Consider the following 18,694-nt stretch of genomic DNA (forward strand, 5'->3'; position numbering starts at 1 on the left):
AAAGTCACAATTACAATAAACAAAGTTGCAATTATGACATGAAATCGCAATTATGAAAAACAAAGCCACAACTTTGAGATATTAAGTCAAAAGAAACAATGTCAAATCATAAGATATAAAGTCACTAGAAAATTATTAGAAATGAAGTTGTAATTGTGAGACAGAAAGTCGCAATTACAAGTAACAAAGTCACTGTGAGATATGTCAAAGTTAAAAGAAATATGTCTCAATGAGATACGAAGTCACAGTTGTGAGATAAAAACACAATTATGAAAAAAGAAAGGCGCAATTGTGAGACATAAAGCTGCAAATGTAGGTATAGGGTTGCAGTTATGTGAAATAAAGTCACTGCAAGACATCAAGTTGTAATTGCGAGAAACAAACTCGCAAATGACAGATACGTATAACATAGCAATTATGTGAAATAAAGTACCTCGCGATTACAAGAAACAGTCACAATTATCTTTTTTAAACTCTTTTGAGGCAGAAAAGGATTTCCATAAGATCCTGCTGTTTGTAAGATCCTAAGTTTGTCAAACATTTCATAGAGTATTTAGTAAGATCATTCATTGGTGAGTATAACCTATCAGGATCTCACTTTCTAAAGGTCCACTGGTAGGCCTATCTATTGTAACAAGATAGGATACTCTTAAAAACTCCAAAGGATCAAGGAGACCCCTATCATGAATATAATTTGCTCTAAAGGACTTCACTCATGTCATCTTAGTCTGGACTACAAGACTGGTCCCATTGAAAACAACTGGTCAGACAAACAAACAGATTTTTGCATCAATCTCAGCCATCAGAGGCACCAGCAAGGTCTACGAAACAGAAAAATGCCAAATTTTACTATCCAAAATAGAAAGACCTTTGAAATGGACTGAAGCAGGTCTCACATCTACAGCAGCGTTACATATACAGCATTTTCATGAAATCCACGTTTTTGAAATCAGAAAACGACTCAATACCGCTGATCTCAAAGAAGAAAAATGAGGGGAAAAGTAAAAAGGAAATAACAGAAGTTGACATGCGTAACGCTCTGACGTCTACTCCGAGCCATAACATCCTCAAATCTCACTCATCTGACCTCACCCATCACTCATGTTTTCCACCTGCAAGAGAGGAAGTCAAAGCGTTCATTATTCTGAGAGCAAATACAACCGAGACTCCGAAGCAGCCTGGCATCAGCACAATACCGTTAGCATGAAATGTCATATATTTTGTGTGAATTTGAGCACAGAGATGGGGGACGTGCAGGCTACAGTTACCTCCACCCTTCATTAGCATTAACAGCCCAGTATTTACAACAGCTCAGACAGGAAGCACAACACACCTACTGACCCACGGCTTACAGGGGCACGTAACGGTACATACGGCAACGATAAAAGAGCAAATGTCCCCTCGGAGTCTCTAGGAAATGGAAACTTTGCGAAAACACTGTCAGTGATTCTCTAGCAGACATCCGAAAACAAAAGTGATTGTATTCGGTGCTGAAAATATGATGACTCAGACATTTGGCCATCGGATCGGAAAACATGATCGATACCCGCCGGTGGATGGGCTCAATGAAAGCAGATAAAAGCAAACAATGTTGTCAGGACTCTCATCTTTTAAGATTATGTAGGTGTGAAAACAGTAAAGCTGCGCTGCACAACCACAGGGGAAAAATGTCACAGGACATGTTCACTTTTGGGCACTCAGCACACACAGTGTAATTCCATTTACCACCACTAGAGGCAGTGACTGGATAGACTGCGAAAACATGAGAAGGGCTGATGAAGGGTGCCATGAAGAGATGAGGGGCACTTTTTCTTCTTCTTGCAAACACCTTCTTCAGATCTGATGGCATCATTATCTTCCTCCTTCCTCGGTTTTATCCCTCTCTGTTTCTCCGTTTGCATCTGTACCACCTCCAGGTATAGAAGAAGTGGATTTACTGTATGGTGGGAAAAGAGACAAAGAGAAAAATCAACAAAATATACTTTTCCTATGCTGCGGGAAAAATAGTACAGTTATTGTCTTTTTAAATGTTAGGCCACTTTTAACCGTGGCTAAAGCAAAATTTCACACTTTTAATAAAAAACAAAAAAACGTATGAAACTCTGCTCAGTTTCTGTGGTGCTGAGACCAAATAGGGTGCCAGAGGTATGAAGTATGAAACAATACGATGCTAGAAGTTATTTAGCAACAGAAAATCAATCATTAACTGCCTTACGGCCCATTCACACAAAGAACATTAACTATAAAAACAACTATAACGATAACTATGTTAGCATTAGGGGTGTAATGGGTTCATTTACCTCAGGCAAGTCTAGTCTAGAAATGAAGTCTACTGAAGAGCATTTCACAAAATATTAGACTGTATACTCATTATTTTAGTGATGTCTTATAATTAGGGCTGTCAATAGATTCACATTTTTGATCTAATTAATCACACCCTTTTTATGTGATTAATCGCAATGAAATGAAATTAAGCATAGACCATTTATCTTGTTTCAAAAGTTTCTTTTGTCATCATTTGCTATAAAACCAAAAGATTGAAGGGTGATTCTCAAAAATCTGTATTTTCAGCAAGCTTTTTTCAAGATAAATTTAAATGTCTTTCCAAAATAGGACTCCAAAAGGACACCAAAGAACCAAATGATATAAGGAGCCCATATAAGCACATATGAAAGAAAAAAAATGCTAAAAAAAAAAAAAAAACAGAATTGTATAGTAGCCTATGTGTACAGTGCAACAGAGCTTTTTTACATTTTAGAGAAGTCAAGTTGCGATACCGAACAGGACTACATGGAGATGCCAAAAACCCATAAACCAACCGCCTGCTGACTGCATTTATCTACTACAGTACACAGATCCATTCAGAATAACTAAACACAGCAACATACACATGACAAATCAAAACATTATCGTGAATGTGTGTGGAAACAACGTGAATGTACGGAAATGTCTGTGCCTGTGCATCAATACAATCTGCGTCAAGAGCACTAATAGATATTTTGAAGAATGTTGGTAAGTCGAGCAAACAAGATAACCCAGGGTTAAGAACAACCATGCTAACAGTTTTAAGTGTCAAAATCCAATATATGTTTGTGGATGTTTGCATACTTGTTTCCACTCTGAGTGATGAGTCTCCTGCAGGTTTCCATCTGCACATCCAGTCCTCTCTTCATGCTACACATCTCCATGTACTCATGAAGATGACGGTTCATGTCCGACTTTGCTGTGGCCAGTTCCAACTACAGAGAAACATACTGCATAAAGCCTGGGCTGATGGGCTGCTATACATTTCTAAGCACATTTATTCACTTTGCACTTAGCATCCAGTATAAATTACAAGAAAAGAGTAATACGATAACATGTACATAAAATATATGATTTATGACTGTATGAAGGAGATAAAGTACTGTGCTGCATCCCTGACAGGATGTTTTTCAAAAACCGAAGGGTTTATTTTGTGATAATGATCAGCTGACTGTACTCTTGCTTAATATAATACTGCAATCAGTCAGTCAGAATCAACAGAATGAAAAAAGCATGAATGTAAAGTAAAATGCTGGTTAATGTAAACTTCTCACCTCTATCTGGTCTATAGTCTCCTGATATTCCTTCTCCCTGGACTTAAAAAGACATTCAGTGTCCTTAATCACCTTTTCCAAGCACTCCTCCTGCTCAGACAGATAGAAAGAAGGCCACAGACACATTATCTCATGCTGAAGCATAAGCACTCACCAGCAGATCAGATTTTACCAGAGGGAAAATAAAATACTAGATTAATGACCCCGCTGATGGAAAACTCTAAACACTTTGAATCCTTTGAGCTTTCCATGAAACGCAACACACTTCCAGCCAACATCGCATTAACTAATGTCAGTAATGTTTAGTATCGAACCGCCCCCCAGCAAACTGGACTGAGTACCCTGACCTAAATATGAGCAGTGTGTGTGTGTGTGTGTGTGTGTGTGTGTGTGTGTGTGTGTGTTTGCATGTGTCCTATGAGCGAACCCCACGACTGGATGACCAGAATCTCATTCTCCCATTCTCCCTCTGAGCGAGCATGTGAATCTGAGTTTCAACCTGTGTCGAATTTTATCAAGCTGCCACTGCCTGGCTTCTGTTAGAGCTGCCAACCCTGAGAGATGAAGCAATACTCAGCAGTTCACCACAAACATTAAGAATCCCTGACCTAAATATGCGCAGTGTGTGTGTGTGTGTGTGTGTGTGTGTGTGTGTGTGTGTGTGTGTGTTTGCATGTGTCCTATGAGCGAACCCCACGACTGGATGACCAGAATCTCATTCTCCTTTGGACACTCTGAGCGAGCATGTGAATCTGAGTTTCAACCTGTGTCGAATTTTATCAAGCTGCCACTGCCTGGCTTCTGTTAGAGCTGCCAACCCTGAGAGATGAAGCAATACTCAGCAGTTCACCACAAACATTAAGAAATTAATGAAAAAGAAAGAGAGACAGACAGGAGGAGCGGCAGAGAGTGCGTGTCTGAGGAAATGTAATGGTGTGGTGGAAATGACAAGAGTGTCATGAGTTACAATAGGGGGGAAAATATGGGAAAGATATGAATTATGATATAAAGCAGAGCATAATGCTGGGAGAGAGATGAGAAAGGAAAGCAAAATGTTACTTTTAAAACAGAGAAACTACACACTACATCACTTGTTTTTTTTTTATAAAACAAAATTATAAAACACTCAATTTTTTTTGTTTTTATATAAATACAACAAAAGTGTAGGTTTATGCTTAACAATTAACATTGTATATAAAGCTTAATTAATAAGCTTTTAAGTTTATTTTTCTTTCGGCAAACGTTTTTATAAACCTCATAAAACTAGATTTCTGTCAAAAGGCTTATTTCATTTTGCTTCACAATTTATCTTGATATAAAGATTTTTATGTCACTCATACTGAAAAACAAGATATGAATGAATAAATTTAGATGTATTAGATGAATACTAAAAAGTAAACATCAACAAAATCCAAGAATATTTAATAGGTGCACCAATAAGGTTCTTGGGGCCAGTGCAAACCGTCTTTTGGCGTTAAAATAATACTGCCAGGTTTTACTAAAGACGCGCAGTGAAGAATTAGAGCTGAAAAGACGTGGACACAGTTATTTTTGCGCCTGACCTTATTGAATATGCATTTCTAAGAGTTACTATTTTGTTTTGTCATGAAGTCTTTGCACAGAAGGCTGTTAATGAAAAATGGGCCAATGGCAATTATATTGGTCTCGCTAGCATTTTTATTTCACATTCAAAGAGGTTAGCCAATCATAACAGAGGTAATTTGCATAAAAGTGTTTAAAGTACTGTAGCAAAAACTGGAAAATGCTCATAAAAAAAAATTGTCACATTTTAGTGCCAAACATCATCATCAAGTTGGGCAAAAAGTTTGAAAAATACCCTTGAATGTACATAAACATTTACTAAAAAAGGAAGTAAGAAATAACAAGAACAGTATTTCAACCACATATAAGCCAGAATGAATCCAAAATGCAGAGCACTAACCTCCCCCTGACTGGTGTCTGCTGTTAAAGTGCATCCTGGGAAATCCTCCCACAGAAGGAGCGTTTCCTCTGTCTCTTCCCAAGCCAGAGAGTCACAGTCATCCTCAAACTCACATTCCCGCCTGGCAAAGACACGGTTTAAGTCATTACATTAATTGTAAAAAGACTGTAAAAAGAACAGTTAGGAACCACAGCTCTGGGCAAACATTGCAAAGCATTTCCAATGGCTCACAGTTGGGTCAACATTCTCTGCATCTCTTCATTGATCTGGAGGGTTGAAGGGGTGCACACTTCATCCTCTCGAGCACCACCTCCATCACTCTCAGATGTGCTGACTGGCTCATCTGTCTCGCTGCCATTGGCAGGTTGTGAGGCTTGTTTGCGGGCACGAGAGGTGATGGCGTTCTGAGGGCTGGGAACCTGAGATGGCAAGAGAAAGAGAGGGTTAGGCCATTTCATAGCCTTAACATTTTTGACCCAGTGTAGTACTGAAACAAGCATGCAAAATGATTTATAGGTTGGACCGCTCCCCTCTTCTACCCATAATGCAACATCAGTTCTTTGTGCCTCAGACATTATAGCAGGCGTCAGCAGAAACTCACATCAGCTGAGTCAGTGACATAGAGAGGGGGCTGGGGTGTCGTGTGAATTACAAGGGTGCAAGATTACACCATAGATGACATTCACTGCAGAAGATCATTTTGGTTTGTTTTCCAGTAATATGTTTGAAACTGCATCAGCATCAGGCATTACATTGATCTTGTATTAAGCATAAACCTCCTTAAATTTTGTTAGATTCGTGCTGAAAACAAGTCACGTCAAATTTACTTCTGCTGTGCTTTACACAGCGTGCATTGTTTCAAAGCAGCTTCATAGAACACCATAATGACATTGTTTACAATATCTTAATATTTTTATGTCTTATATATTTAGCAGATTAGAGTTGGGTGATAATACATACTAATATATTCCACTTTATATACAGAGCTGAAAACAAGAAGAAATATTATAAAAAATTATAAAAATTCAAGAAATATTTTATGAACTGTTCTTAAGCTGTGTTTTTTTCAAATACAGAAGGGGAATATAAGAATATAATGCATTGTTGTACAGTTCAGAATATGTGAAATAAAGAATAAGAAGAAATATAAGATGTACAAATATGTAAATATATAAATAAAAATATATAAAAAGAAAAAACCTAAAGAAAATGAAAAAACATTTTATAATATTTGGGCAGTTACATCAGTTTGAAAACCTTTAGTGCTTCTATTGTTTTTATATGTTGTTGTTGTTTTTTTGGAAAGCATATTGTGAGATCAGTATTACAAAAGGTAATATATGATGGTTTCTTTTTGAGTTCTTGTCTTGTTAATATATAAAACTGTGCCAAATTAATTAATAAATATTATAATAATGTCATTTTGTTTTTCAGAAAAAATGTGGGTTTTGAAAATGAAGCAAAATATCAAAGGCTCTAAATGTAGAATTTCGAGAAAAAAATTCCTGTCCTTTTTTTTTTTTAAATCAGTCCACATTGAAACAGAAAGTGGGCAATTAAAAAAAACTTCAAACATCTATGAATAATTTTGTAAATTACTTCATTTTGTTAGAAATAACATAATTATAAGGTAACGTCCTGGCGCTGTGCCATAATTTATAGTGAGATTTAAGCCAATTCGATTTACATGGAGGATTGAAACCAACATTAAAGGCGTTTCTTATGAAACTGTTATTAAAATGTTTATCAGAAAAGAAGAGATCATTTACAAAAAGTTGGGGACTTTGTAATGTTGTATGATTCACAGTGGTTTCAGCATTTAATAGTAATTTTGCATTCTCAAAGCCTTGCATCTTTCAAATATTATAAAATTTGTTCCTTAAGTAACTTTCTTCTTTTAAGGATTTCAATTAGTTTGTTTTTTAATTAGAAAACACCAAAAAAAATGTCAGTGTTCAGACAAAGATCAACTATAGAGAGATTAAACATGTAGTATAACAATAACAATCGAAAAACAGAGAAAAAAGAGGAGGTGCAGAAGTGTGAGTTTCTGAATACCTTAAAGATCTTGATTGGATCTTCACAGTTTCTTTGTTGGGCGACATCACACAGGCGAGCTGTGATGTCAATGCGTCTGCAGATGTCCATGTCCACTTTCATGGCCTTCTCCTGGATCTTACTGTCCAGCTCTGACAGGTTCTGTAAGTGAGCAGATTTGTGTGGGTTTATGTGTGTCATTTGAAGCAAGAGTAATTAGATAACTAATAACTAATTTCTGAGTATTCTGTTTAGCATTCAAGGCACTGGAGATCCAGACAATATGAAACTGAAACCGCAGTGGCACGTCTATTGTGGCACACAATGAGGCAAACTGTGATGTCTGTATCGTTCCTTGGATTTGCAGCGAACGGCATGTGTCTATTAAACTCATTCACAAAACAAGCTATTTTTAACTCTTTGAACTCTGTGATCAATCATTTCTGGGAAAAGTAGTTGATAAAAAGGAGGGTAATGTCTCATTTTCAGATAATAAATTCCATGAAACACATTCAAAGATTTAAATAAAGTGCAAATTGCGGAAAGTATAGAGGTGGGAAATTCTACATGTATTTGGCACATGTGTTTGTGTGTGAACATTTATGTGAACAAAGGCACAAGGCACATTCATTTCTCCAGAAAATGTGATGACTGTGTCTGCTCTCAAAAAATGTGAGTCTAGCTGCTATGAAAGCACATATTGTTCACGAGCTCGTCAGAAACAAACCCCTGAGTGTGTGTGATTTGTTGATTTAAACTCTACATGAGCAATGCCATTAAATTAAATGGCTGCCATGAAATACAGCTTAGACCATCATGAATTCCTCCATGCTAGGTTAGAGCTGCTTTTAGTGCTGGTCAACCAATGTGATCTTGACACCCTTTACCTAGTACACATTTACATTCATTGCATGGAAACGCACAAACAGCCCTTGTGAAAAAGAAGTGCACTTTAGCATACATTTAAAAAGAGTACTTATTACAGAAATAATATACTTTAAACAAATGCTTCTTAAGTATGAACTGAATGTAATGTTTCAGAAAATATGAAAATGTGTTATAGATTACATTTATATTAAATGCAATTAGCTTTTTGTGTGCTTTTTGACCCACTTAAGTAGGACTTAAAGGTACAATATGTCATTTTACGCTAGAGGGCGCGTATTCAAAATAAACAAATAGACATTTGCAGAAATCATGTTCATGGATGAGCTAATGATTTGTTAACGTAGTAGAATGAAGCAGGGTGAGGCTGAAAGCCGTCGAAGCGAAACGAGGCCGCTGAACGAGTGTGACACACGGCTCGAAAGCAGCGGAGCTTTTATTATGCCACAGTCGACCGCTTCCTCTCCTTCCGGTCGCGCGTATGTGGGGAAAAAAGCAGCACTGTTTTATATACATTTGAAAGTTCTGTTATAATGCTACTCTGTGCGGTCGTCACCGGTCTATTAAAACGCACAACATATTAAAGGGTCTTTGGTGTTTCCATGTTTTCTACAAAACAAAACCGTAAATCGAGGGGTTATGACATCATTGGCAGGCGACACAATGACACTATGGACACACTCCGTGTCACTAGTTAAAAATTGCTTATTTCTCTGGATTTAAACATTCTTCGAAACATTTGGGATAATGTAAGTACACAAGTCAGCAAAATATATAACACTGTTCTAGTGGTTTTTGGATATTTTAATAAAAAATCTTACATATTGTGCCTTTAAGTACATCTTTATATGTAATTTCATAATTATTTCTATTGCCTTTAAAATATAGTTAATGAGTACTACCAAATGTACTGAATGTACATGTACATCAGGGGCGTTTCCTCCGAGGAGGTAAAGGAGGCAGAGCCTCCTTAAAATATTGGATGAGAAAAAATTTGTAGTGCAAAAATAAAACAATGCAAATATTACAAAATATAACATTAAAAAGTGTGTGAATCACTCGTTTTTCTAAAGAAACACTGTGCAACAGCGACACCAACAGGTAAAGTCACAGCGGAAGTCGGCATCTGTCTTGCCTCCCCTGAGCTCATTGAGTTTTAACAGACCAACAAACACGTGAAAAGTCACGTGAGAGGAGGCAATGCCTCGTGATATGACTGGTTATGTTTGGTTGTGATTGGTTCATGCGATAAATCCCGCCTCTTGTGTAAGAGTAAACAAGTCATACACTTAGATACAACCACTTTGTTATGTCAAAATAAGACTTGAAATGGCCTGAAAACTGATCTGATCTGTGGGAGTTTTTAGTGAGTAATCAGTTTGGTAGTAAATCTCAGTGTCTGTGACCAATATTTACCAAGCTTTGATGACTGAATGATTCCAAATTAGTTAAAAGTTAACTTTTTAAAAGAATAGCCAAACATAAATTCACAAATAAAATATATTGTTTAAATGTTGTTATTGCAAATATTGTAAATGTAAAATGCTTAAAAACGAACTTGATGAGATTCATACTTGGCTTTAATAAAAAGAATATTGATTGCATTGTTAATGTAAAAATAGAAAATAGAATTATTTAGAATTAATTTTTTACTTTTTGTGAATCACTCGTTTTTCTAAAGAAACACTGTGCAACAGCGACACCAACAGGTAAAGTCACAGCGGAAGTCGGCATCTGTCTTGCCTCCCCTGAGCTCATTGAGTTTTAACAGACCAACAAACAGGGGAGTGAGTTTGCTGGGGGTATTTGAGAATGAATGGGGGAAAGTCACGTGAGAGGAGGCAATGCCTCGTGATATGACTGGTTATGTTTGGTTGTGATTGGTTCATGCGATAAATCCCGCCTCTTGTGTAAGAGTAAACAAGTCATACACTTAGATACAACCACTTTGTTATGTCAAAATAAGACTTGAAATGGCCTGAAAACTGATCTGATCTGTGGGAGTTTTTAGTGAGTAATCAGTTTGGTAGTAAATCTCAGTGTCTGTGACCAATATTTACCAAGCTTTGATGACTGAATGATTCCAAATTAGTTAAAAGTTAACTTTTTAAAAGAATAGCCAAACATAAATTCACAAATAAAATATATTGTTTAAATGTTGTTATTGCAAATATTGTAAATGTAAAATGCTTAAAAACGAACTTGATGAGATTCATACTTGGCTTTAATAAAAAGAATATTGATTGCATTGTTAATGTAAAAATAGAAAATAGAATTATTTAGAATTAATTTTTTACTTTTTCTAATAGTGTAAGTAATGTTTATTTAACCAAAAAAATGTGACTGGGACATACATTTGATTAAAAAAACAAACTTTGAGGACTTAAATATATTTGCAATTACACAATTGCAATGAAGAAGTTGAAAAGTAGTACATTTCAAATATATTAAAGGGATAGTTCACCCAAAAATGATGTTGGTAACCAAACAGTTGACGGTAGCCACTGTCTTGTCACTACGGAAGACGATACGTCAACATTTTGGTTACCAACATTTTTTAAGATATCTTCTTTTGTTTTCTCTTGTAATTCTTTATTGCATGACAAAATATTATTAAAACGTAATAATTTTAAAAAGTACTCTAAAGAAATCTTTTAATTTGACATTATTGAAAAACTCATGAAAGTGCACTCTTAAGTGGCATTTTATTTAATTCATATTATATTAACTTTAAGTACGGGTTTTCTATTAGTTACTTATATATGTTAAATATACTTTTAAGAACTGAAGTACACTACAAGTGCACATTCAATACAATTAAAGACACTTCTTTTTTTTACAAGGGAGCATGACATTACGTTCAAGATGACATGAGGCTGAGTAACTGGTATAATTTAAATTTTGGATGATAATTTCCTGTTCTGTATGCTGTAGCCCTAGCTGTATTTGAGTGTGCTGAGAGTGCATGTGTTTTGCTTCTCATACTCACATTACTCATGAGTCCTTTAAAGAGCACAAGTTCAGCTTTCAGCTGTTGCACCTTGAGGGCCAGCTCATCCTGACACACCTCACTCTCCTGTAGGTCCTACACAAATGCATATCCATAATTATTATTAATAAACAATTAAATTTCTATACAAACACACTGACATTTTCTCAGACAAAATCATCTAGATGTTACTCATATACAGTGAACAGTCCTTCCAAAAACCCAACACAACTCTTTACTTAATGTTAGTACGGCAATAATCCTACATAGAGCAAAAGCGTACATAATTACATACTGAATGATTATTTAGAAACTCAACTTATATTTAAGTTACTTTAGAAAAGCTTAAGAACATTTTGTAATTAGAAGTAACTGAATTAAGAATGATCAATGCAGCTCTAATTTAGACCAACACTAGGTTTAATCTTATTAATCTAGATATTAAATTAACACTGAGATAAACAAAGAACTTCACAATTAAAAAATTATTAGGGATTATTGCATTATATAGTATATAAAATTGTTACTGCAGTTTAGCCTTTAAACATCTACTCATTGACAGTTTCAATCGGTTGAAAACTCAAAGCTTTCCCTGAATCCTAGTTCATCCAAGTGACATTTGATCCCAAAGGTAAAACATTCCAAAAGTCCCAAGCTGAAATGAATCACTCAAGGGCCGAACAGTTTCAGAGCGAGTTTCTTTATATGAACTAAAGCTTCAACCAAAAACAGACAACAACATTTATTTGATCTCTTTACACAGGCTCAGTGATGCACACTACTGATCAAAAGTTTGGGGTCAGTAAGATTTTATTAAAGAAATTTATACTTTTATTCATCAAGAAATTGAGCAATTAAATCGATCAGAAGTGAAAGTAAAAAGTATGAAAGATTTCTCTCACCAAATCAGCATATTATAATGATTTGTGAAGGATCATGCGACACTGAAGACTGAAATCATGCCTGCTGAAAATTCAGATTTGCCATCAAATGAATAAATTATATTTATTATAAACAGTTATTTTAAACTGTAAAAATATTTCACAATATTACCGTTTTAATTAGTGCTGTCAAATGATTAATCGCGATTAATCGCATCCACAATAAAGGTTTTTGTTTACATTATAAATGTATGTGTATGGTGTATATTTATTATGTATATATAAATACAAACACATGTTTATACATTTATATATATTCATAGTCTTATATTTGATATTATATATAAATATATTTAATATATAAACATAACATATTTTTCTTAAACATATACATGCTTCTGTTTGTATTTATATATACATAATAAATAAACACAGTATACACACATATACTGTATTATGTAAACAAAAACTTTTATTTTGGATGTGATTAATCGCGATTAATCGTTTGACAGCACTAGTTTTAATGTATTTTGATCAAATATATGCATGCAAATATATGTCTTGATGAGCATATGAGACTTCTTTCAAAAAGAAAAAATCTTAACAACCCCAAATTTTCGAATGTGCAAATATTTGAAGACTGTTTTTCACATTACTCTAGAAAATTAAAACAGAAATTAAATTAAGTCAAGTGTTGTAGACAGCACGTGTTATAAGTGCACATGAAAAAGTGTTCCTCACCTCCTGTAGATCATTCATTCTCTGTTCCATGTCCATTCTCATGGTGTATTCCTCTTCCCATCTGAGAGCAGAAAACCAGAACATCAGAAACAACAGCATAGTTTGTCCCAACAACAGGAACTTTAAAATGTCATTTATTTAACTAGCTAACAACTTGTTAAAAAAAGTGGTCAATAAGACTTGGCAATATATATGTAAAACCTTCTGAAACCACAGGTTAGCTTTGCTTGAGAAATCAACTAAAATTTAAAGTCAAATCTATCAGTGGACCGGCTGGTCTGGTTCCCTTAACTAATTCAATTGGTCAAAGTACACAAGTCATATGGGTCACTTTTAATATACTTTTATGGTGATTTTACATCCTTACTTGAGTGTAAATGCTCCAGCCTCTATTCACTGTAATTGTTTGTAAAAGTGCAACCAGTACATTCTTCAAAATGTCTCCTTTTATGTTCCACGTAAGAAAACGAGTAAATGATGGCCAACGTTTAAATTTTTTGCAAACTAGCCTAATCTTTTAATGCAATATAAAGTCAGTATCAATGAAATACCATTTAATGTTGTTTGGAAGATCTTGTAAAGCAGGAAGAAGCAACTGCAAAGCACGTATTGGTCCTATTACAGAAGAAAACAGTGATCTTCATGTGCAAGTGTTTTTATTTCTCTGAGTATGCTATAGCTCAACTGAAGTGCAATGACTGCATCCATTCAGTCCTTTTAACTGATCCATCAGCCCAGTCAGCCCTACAGTAATTTACTGTGTGGCTGTTCAACGGTAATATTGTCCAGTGCAGTAGTATAGTGCAATGAGGTGGAACCAAACAAGCCCTGTTCTTATGTAAAGCTACTTAACATTCAGAGCATTGCAGAAGCCTCTATATTTATTAAACATCCTCACTGGACTGCAAGGTTAGTTTGAGGCCGTGCATTACTGCCAATTCAAGGTGCAAACACACAATTACATAGAGGAGTGACAGATAACAGGAGTGAGGAGAGGAGAGACAGACAGACAGAGAGAGAGGGAGGGAGAGAGAGAGGTTGCATCTCTGCAGCTTCTCTGAGTCCTTGTGTATGTACTGCAATGCAGATATAACATAGATCACTGCTGCTGGATGCCGTGGCTGTCTAAATGAAACAAATGATACAAATGGCAAGTGTGTTCAATTAATTTCAGAAATCTTAATGTGCCATTTATTTGATGAAAGAGCAAGCACATAATTTGTGGTAATCACTAACGTTTAAACGTTTAGGGTCAGTATGATTTTTATTTTAATGTTTTTGAAAGAAGCCTCTTATGCTTTTCAAGGCTGCATTTATTCGATCAAAAATACAGTAAAACTGTAATATTGTAAAAAAAAAAAAAAAAAAGGATTGCACAATATAAAATAGTTTTTATCTGATTAAAAAAATCTATTAATTTTCGTTAATCAGTTTGAACAGATCATGTAAATGATTTGTAATTCAACGATTCATTTGCATCATTCATCACTCAAAAATAGTCAGGAAATTCTCTGCAACATTTTTCAAATTAAACTTTTTTCATTAAATCAAACATTGGTCAATTTAGCTGTTTATGACTATGTTTTGTAATATTTGTTATATTAATAGTGTGATTTCAACTGTGTGATTTCAGATGAATCGGAACACAGGCCCCTTTACTCAACATCACTGCCTGCAATCCCTGATGCTCTCCAGTTTAAATAGAAGCAAATCCCAGCATCCCTGTTTCAACATCTAGTGTAAATCCGTCTCTGAAGAGAGGAAGCTGTTACAGCAGCAAAGAGGGGATTAATACTGTTTGCCACACTTTTCAAATTAAATGTTGAAGAAGACAAAAGAGCATCAGGGAGGTAAGGTACTGATGTTGAGAGAACGAACCTGATTTGCAGCTCCAATTCATCCCAAAGGTGTTTAATTAGGATACTAAGTCACAACAGACTGTCAACAATTTCTTTATGGACTTTGCTGCACAGGTTGTTTTGGAACAGAAAAGACCTTTACAAAACTGTTGCAACAAAGCTGAATTCAGTTTTTAGAAAGGGGTGTTTACATAATGTTGGTCTCATGGTGTTCAAAAGTTTAAAATGATTACTTTTATTCGGCAAAACTGATCAAAACAACTGATCAAAGTATCATTTATAATGTCACATAGGATTTCTATTTGAAATAAATCCTGTTCTTTTGAGCTTCCTTTTACTACTTTTTATTTTTCTATTGTACTTTATATTTATAGAATCCTGAAAAAAAAGTATTGATAAAAACATTAAGTAGCACAGCCTTTCGAGGATGAGACAGCAAAATAATGCTTACTAAATAAGAAAGCCAAAACAGAAAATAAATAGAGAAAAGAAAGTCTGAGAAGAGCTGAAACCAGAGCAAATGGTGAAGAAGTCAGACGGAGAGATGCACGATAACATCTGTTATGAAGCAGAAGGGTTTGAGACAGAGAACCCAAATGACTTTTCTGCTTTTCAACAGTGTTTTTTTACCTGTCCTGATGAGTCAACAGACAGTAATGAGTTTGCGAACTGACAGTCCACTCAGCCCTAAATAAAGCTGCTGTACGTGACTGACAGCAGAATGTGCAGGCGCTCCGGCTGCTGCAGGTCTGGACATAAAGAGCTGTGAGACTGACTGAATACCACCATTTATGTGAAACACGACCATTATTTCCCCTCCAGCTGATTCTTATCTTCTACATACTGTACATATGATCTTCCGTGCTTTTGCTTCTCATGTTCAACTCTAGCTTGGTAATATTAATAAAAGCCTTGGGTATATGTTACCGCACATCTGTCTCCGCCCTTCCTAAAAACCTCCTCATATCACCTTCACAGTTCTACTAAGAGCACATTTATCCCATAGATTTTGCAATACTCCATTCAATAACCTCAGTTTGATTCAAATAACTAAAGCAGCCATTAGAAATATATAGGCCCTACTTCATGTCTCTGCACACGATTAACAGCAGATGAGGAAAATGATTTATGCTCTATTTTATCCCACAAAAGCTGCAAGTCACAACTCAATCTCTTTTTTTAACAGATTCCACTCTCGTGACCACTTTGTTGTTGTCTTGAACACCTGCAGGGTCGAGCCTTTTTCAGGTTTGAAAAGTAACCACTTCATGTGAGGCAGTGACTGCAGTCTGCCCTGCATTAAAAGCAGAGATGTTCGTGACTGATGCACAGGTTATCAGAGGGCAGAGCGAGTCAGGCACCCTCAGCAGCAGTTATCAGCTTATCAGTATCAACTAGAATTTGAACATCCCTAATTATATTATATATTAACAAGAAACACACAAAACAGCTTCTAGATCTCAGGAGGTCATTCAAACTGGTAGCAATCATGTCTCAAATCCATCATGATTCTCGAAACACTCCTGAAAAGCAGGATGTTTTGCAGCAGAGACCTGTCATATAAGGGCCCAAAACAGAAACCTCTTTCTCATTAACAAACATTTAGCCATAAAAAGCATCTATATTCCCCATAGTCACCTTCGCTTGTACTCATCCCGCTCCCTTTTGATTTTGGCCAGGACATTGTAAAGTGCTCTGATCTCTGGGGTGATGGTGTCTATCTGGACACCCACGCCATCCGGGTGGACCCACGACACTCCAGGACTGGTGACCCGAGTCTCTGATCCGCTTCCCAGTTTACGGGTGTGATTGTAGGACCAGATAGTGCCCGGCAGGAAGCGAGGAGGAGGGTTGGGAGACGTCCCGGTGCCAACGCTGCTCACATGCAGAGCATTATTGGAGTTGTTGGTGTTGGCCGAGGCGGGTTCAGTGGTGGGTGTTGAGAGACTAACCGTGATGGTTGGGTTCCTATTAGTGTTTGGGTCAGTTGTGCTCTCATCGTCAGCTTTATTGGGCTCAAGCTTGAGGACAGTCGTAAGAGAAGGCATAAACAACGTAGTGGGTCGTTTTGCAGAGTTATTGGTGTTTTGAAAGGACAAAGACCCAGGCCGGACAGCGATAGGCCCATTATCAGCTTATCAGTATCAACTAGAATTTGAACATCCATAATTATATTATATATTAACAAGAAACACACAAAACAGCTTCTAGATCTCAGGAGGTCATTCAAACTGGTAGCAATCATGTCTCAAATCCATCATGATTCTCGAAACACTCCTGAAAAGCAGGATGTTTTGCAGCAGAGACCTGTCATTTAAGGGCCCAAAACAGAAACCTCTTTCTCATTAACAAACATTTAGCCATAAAAAGCATCTATATTCCCCATATTCACCTTCGCTTGTACTCATCCCGCTCCCTTTTGATTTTGGCCAGGACATTGTAAAGTGCTCTGATCTCTGGGGTGATGGTGTCTATCTGGACACCCACGCCATCCGGGTGGACCCACGACACTCCAGGACTGGTGACCCGAGTCTCTGATCCGCTTCCCAGTTTACGGGTGTGATTGTAGGACCAGATAGTGCCCGGCAGGAAGCGAGGAGGAGGGTTGGGAGACGTCCTGGTGCCAACGCTGCTCACATGCAGAGCATTATTGGAGTTGTTGGTGTTGGCCGAGGCGGGTTCAGTGGTGGGTGTTGAGAGACTAACCGTGATGGTTGGGTTCCTATAAGTGTTTGGGTCAGTTGTGCTCTCATCGTCAGCTTTATTGGGCTCAAGCTTGAGGACAGTCGTAAGAGAAGGCATAAACAACGTAGTGGGTCGTTTTGCAGAGTTATTGGTGTTTTGAAAGGACAAAGACCCAGGCCGGACAGCGATAGGCCCAATAAACCCAGTCTGCACACCAATTTCTTTGGTTTTTCCGTCCTCCACGCATCCACCCGTGTTATTGCTGTTTAAAGCCTGCTGAAGCTGTAACTCCAATATCTTATTGCGTCTCTCCAGTTCATGCACTTTAGCCAGAAAGCATCGGAACCGCAGATTGAGGGTCTTCAGGACGCTTATATTGGATCCCAGGTCGTTCCTCAATGCCATGGCTGTAGGTGGAGGAGGTTGGGACCAGTGGAGCGATGGACTGAAGTGCAGATAAGAGGATGCTGTAAGGTCAAGTGCGGTTTGTGGGCCGGTTTGTTCTCCGAGGAAAAACGAGGATGGGTCAGGAGCTCCGAGGACAGCAGCCTCGGGGAGCAAACCGGAGGGAGAATCGGGATGACCGGGTCCTTCTGGATTCTGATGCTGTTGGTGCTGCTGCTGATGGAGAGGAGAATTCATGCTATGGTGCGGAAAACTGAAGCGCTGCAGATCGGGCATGAACACCAGCTATGTCTGACTTTCAAAATAATTAACGGCTTGATTTCAAAGGTGGTGTTTGGCGACCCAAAGACACGGCGATGTCCACATTTAACTCGTTAAAGCCTTATGTAACGAGTTAAGAGTATTACAGCTTGCGCGTAAATGCTGAGTAAGACGCTGAAGGAGACTGCAGCAACCGATAGAAGCGCAAAATATGGACTATGAAAGCATGCAAAGCCCCTATTCAAACAAGCAAAGAATATTATAATTACTAACGTCAGCGAAATACATTTAAAATAGGTCCAAACGAATGTCTTGTTTCTTCCCTGGCTGGAAACCTGAATACACCTGCGCTCTCGAGTGTCTCTGCAGCGCTTCAGTGCGGACACTACCGTAATATCAGCAGTAGCTCTCAGCTTGTGTCTATAATATTT

At 37.1% G+C, this 18,694-nt stretch overlaps 1 protein-coding gene across 1 annotated transcript; it reads right to left on the reverse strand.

Moving 5' to 3' along the window:
* Nucleotides 1-174: 174 nt before the first annotated feature.
* Nucleotides 175-18,593, reverse strand: LOC107596667 (intermediate filament family orphan 1-like). Its single transcript, XM_016287462.1, has 9 exons — nucleotides 17,305-18,593; nucleotides 13,054-13,114; nucleotides 11,432-11,527; nucleotides 7,579-7,719; nucleotides 5,752-5,939; nucleotides 5,521-5,641; nucleotides 3,579-3,668; nucleotides 3,109-3,239; nucleotides 175-1,936 (listed from the first exon to the last, which is right to left on the reverse strand). The coding sequence occupies exons 1-9, from the start codon at nucleotides 18,276-18,278 to the stop codon at nucleotides 1,852-1,854; spliced, it is 1,887 nt and encodes a 628-aa protein (XP_016142948.1). The 5' UTR covers nucleotides 18,279-18,593; the 3' UTR covers nucleotides 175-1,851.
* Between the last annotated feature and the right edge of the window lie 101 nt (nucleotides 18,594-18,694).

Source organism: Sinocyclocheilus grahami, unplaced genomic scaffold, assembly GCF_001515645.1.
Source record: "Sinocyclocheilus grahami isolate Dianchi unplaced genomic scaffold, SAMN03320097.WGS_v1.1 scaffold222.1, whole genome shotgun sequence".
Lineage (NCBI taxonomy): Eukaryota > Metazoa > Chordata > Actinopteri > Cypriniformes > Cyprinidae > Sinocyclocheilus > Sinocyclocheilus grahami.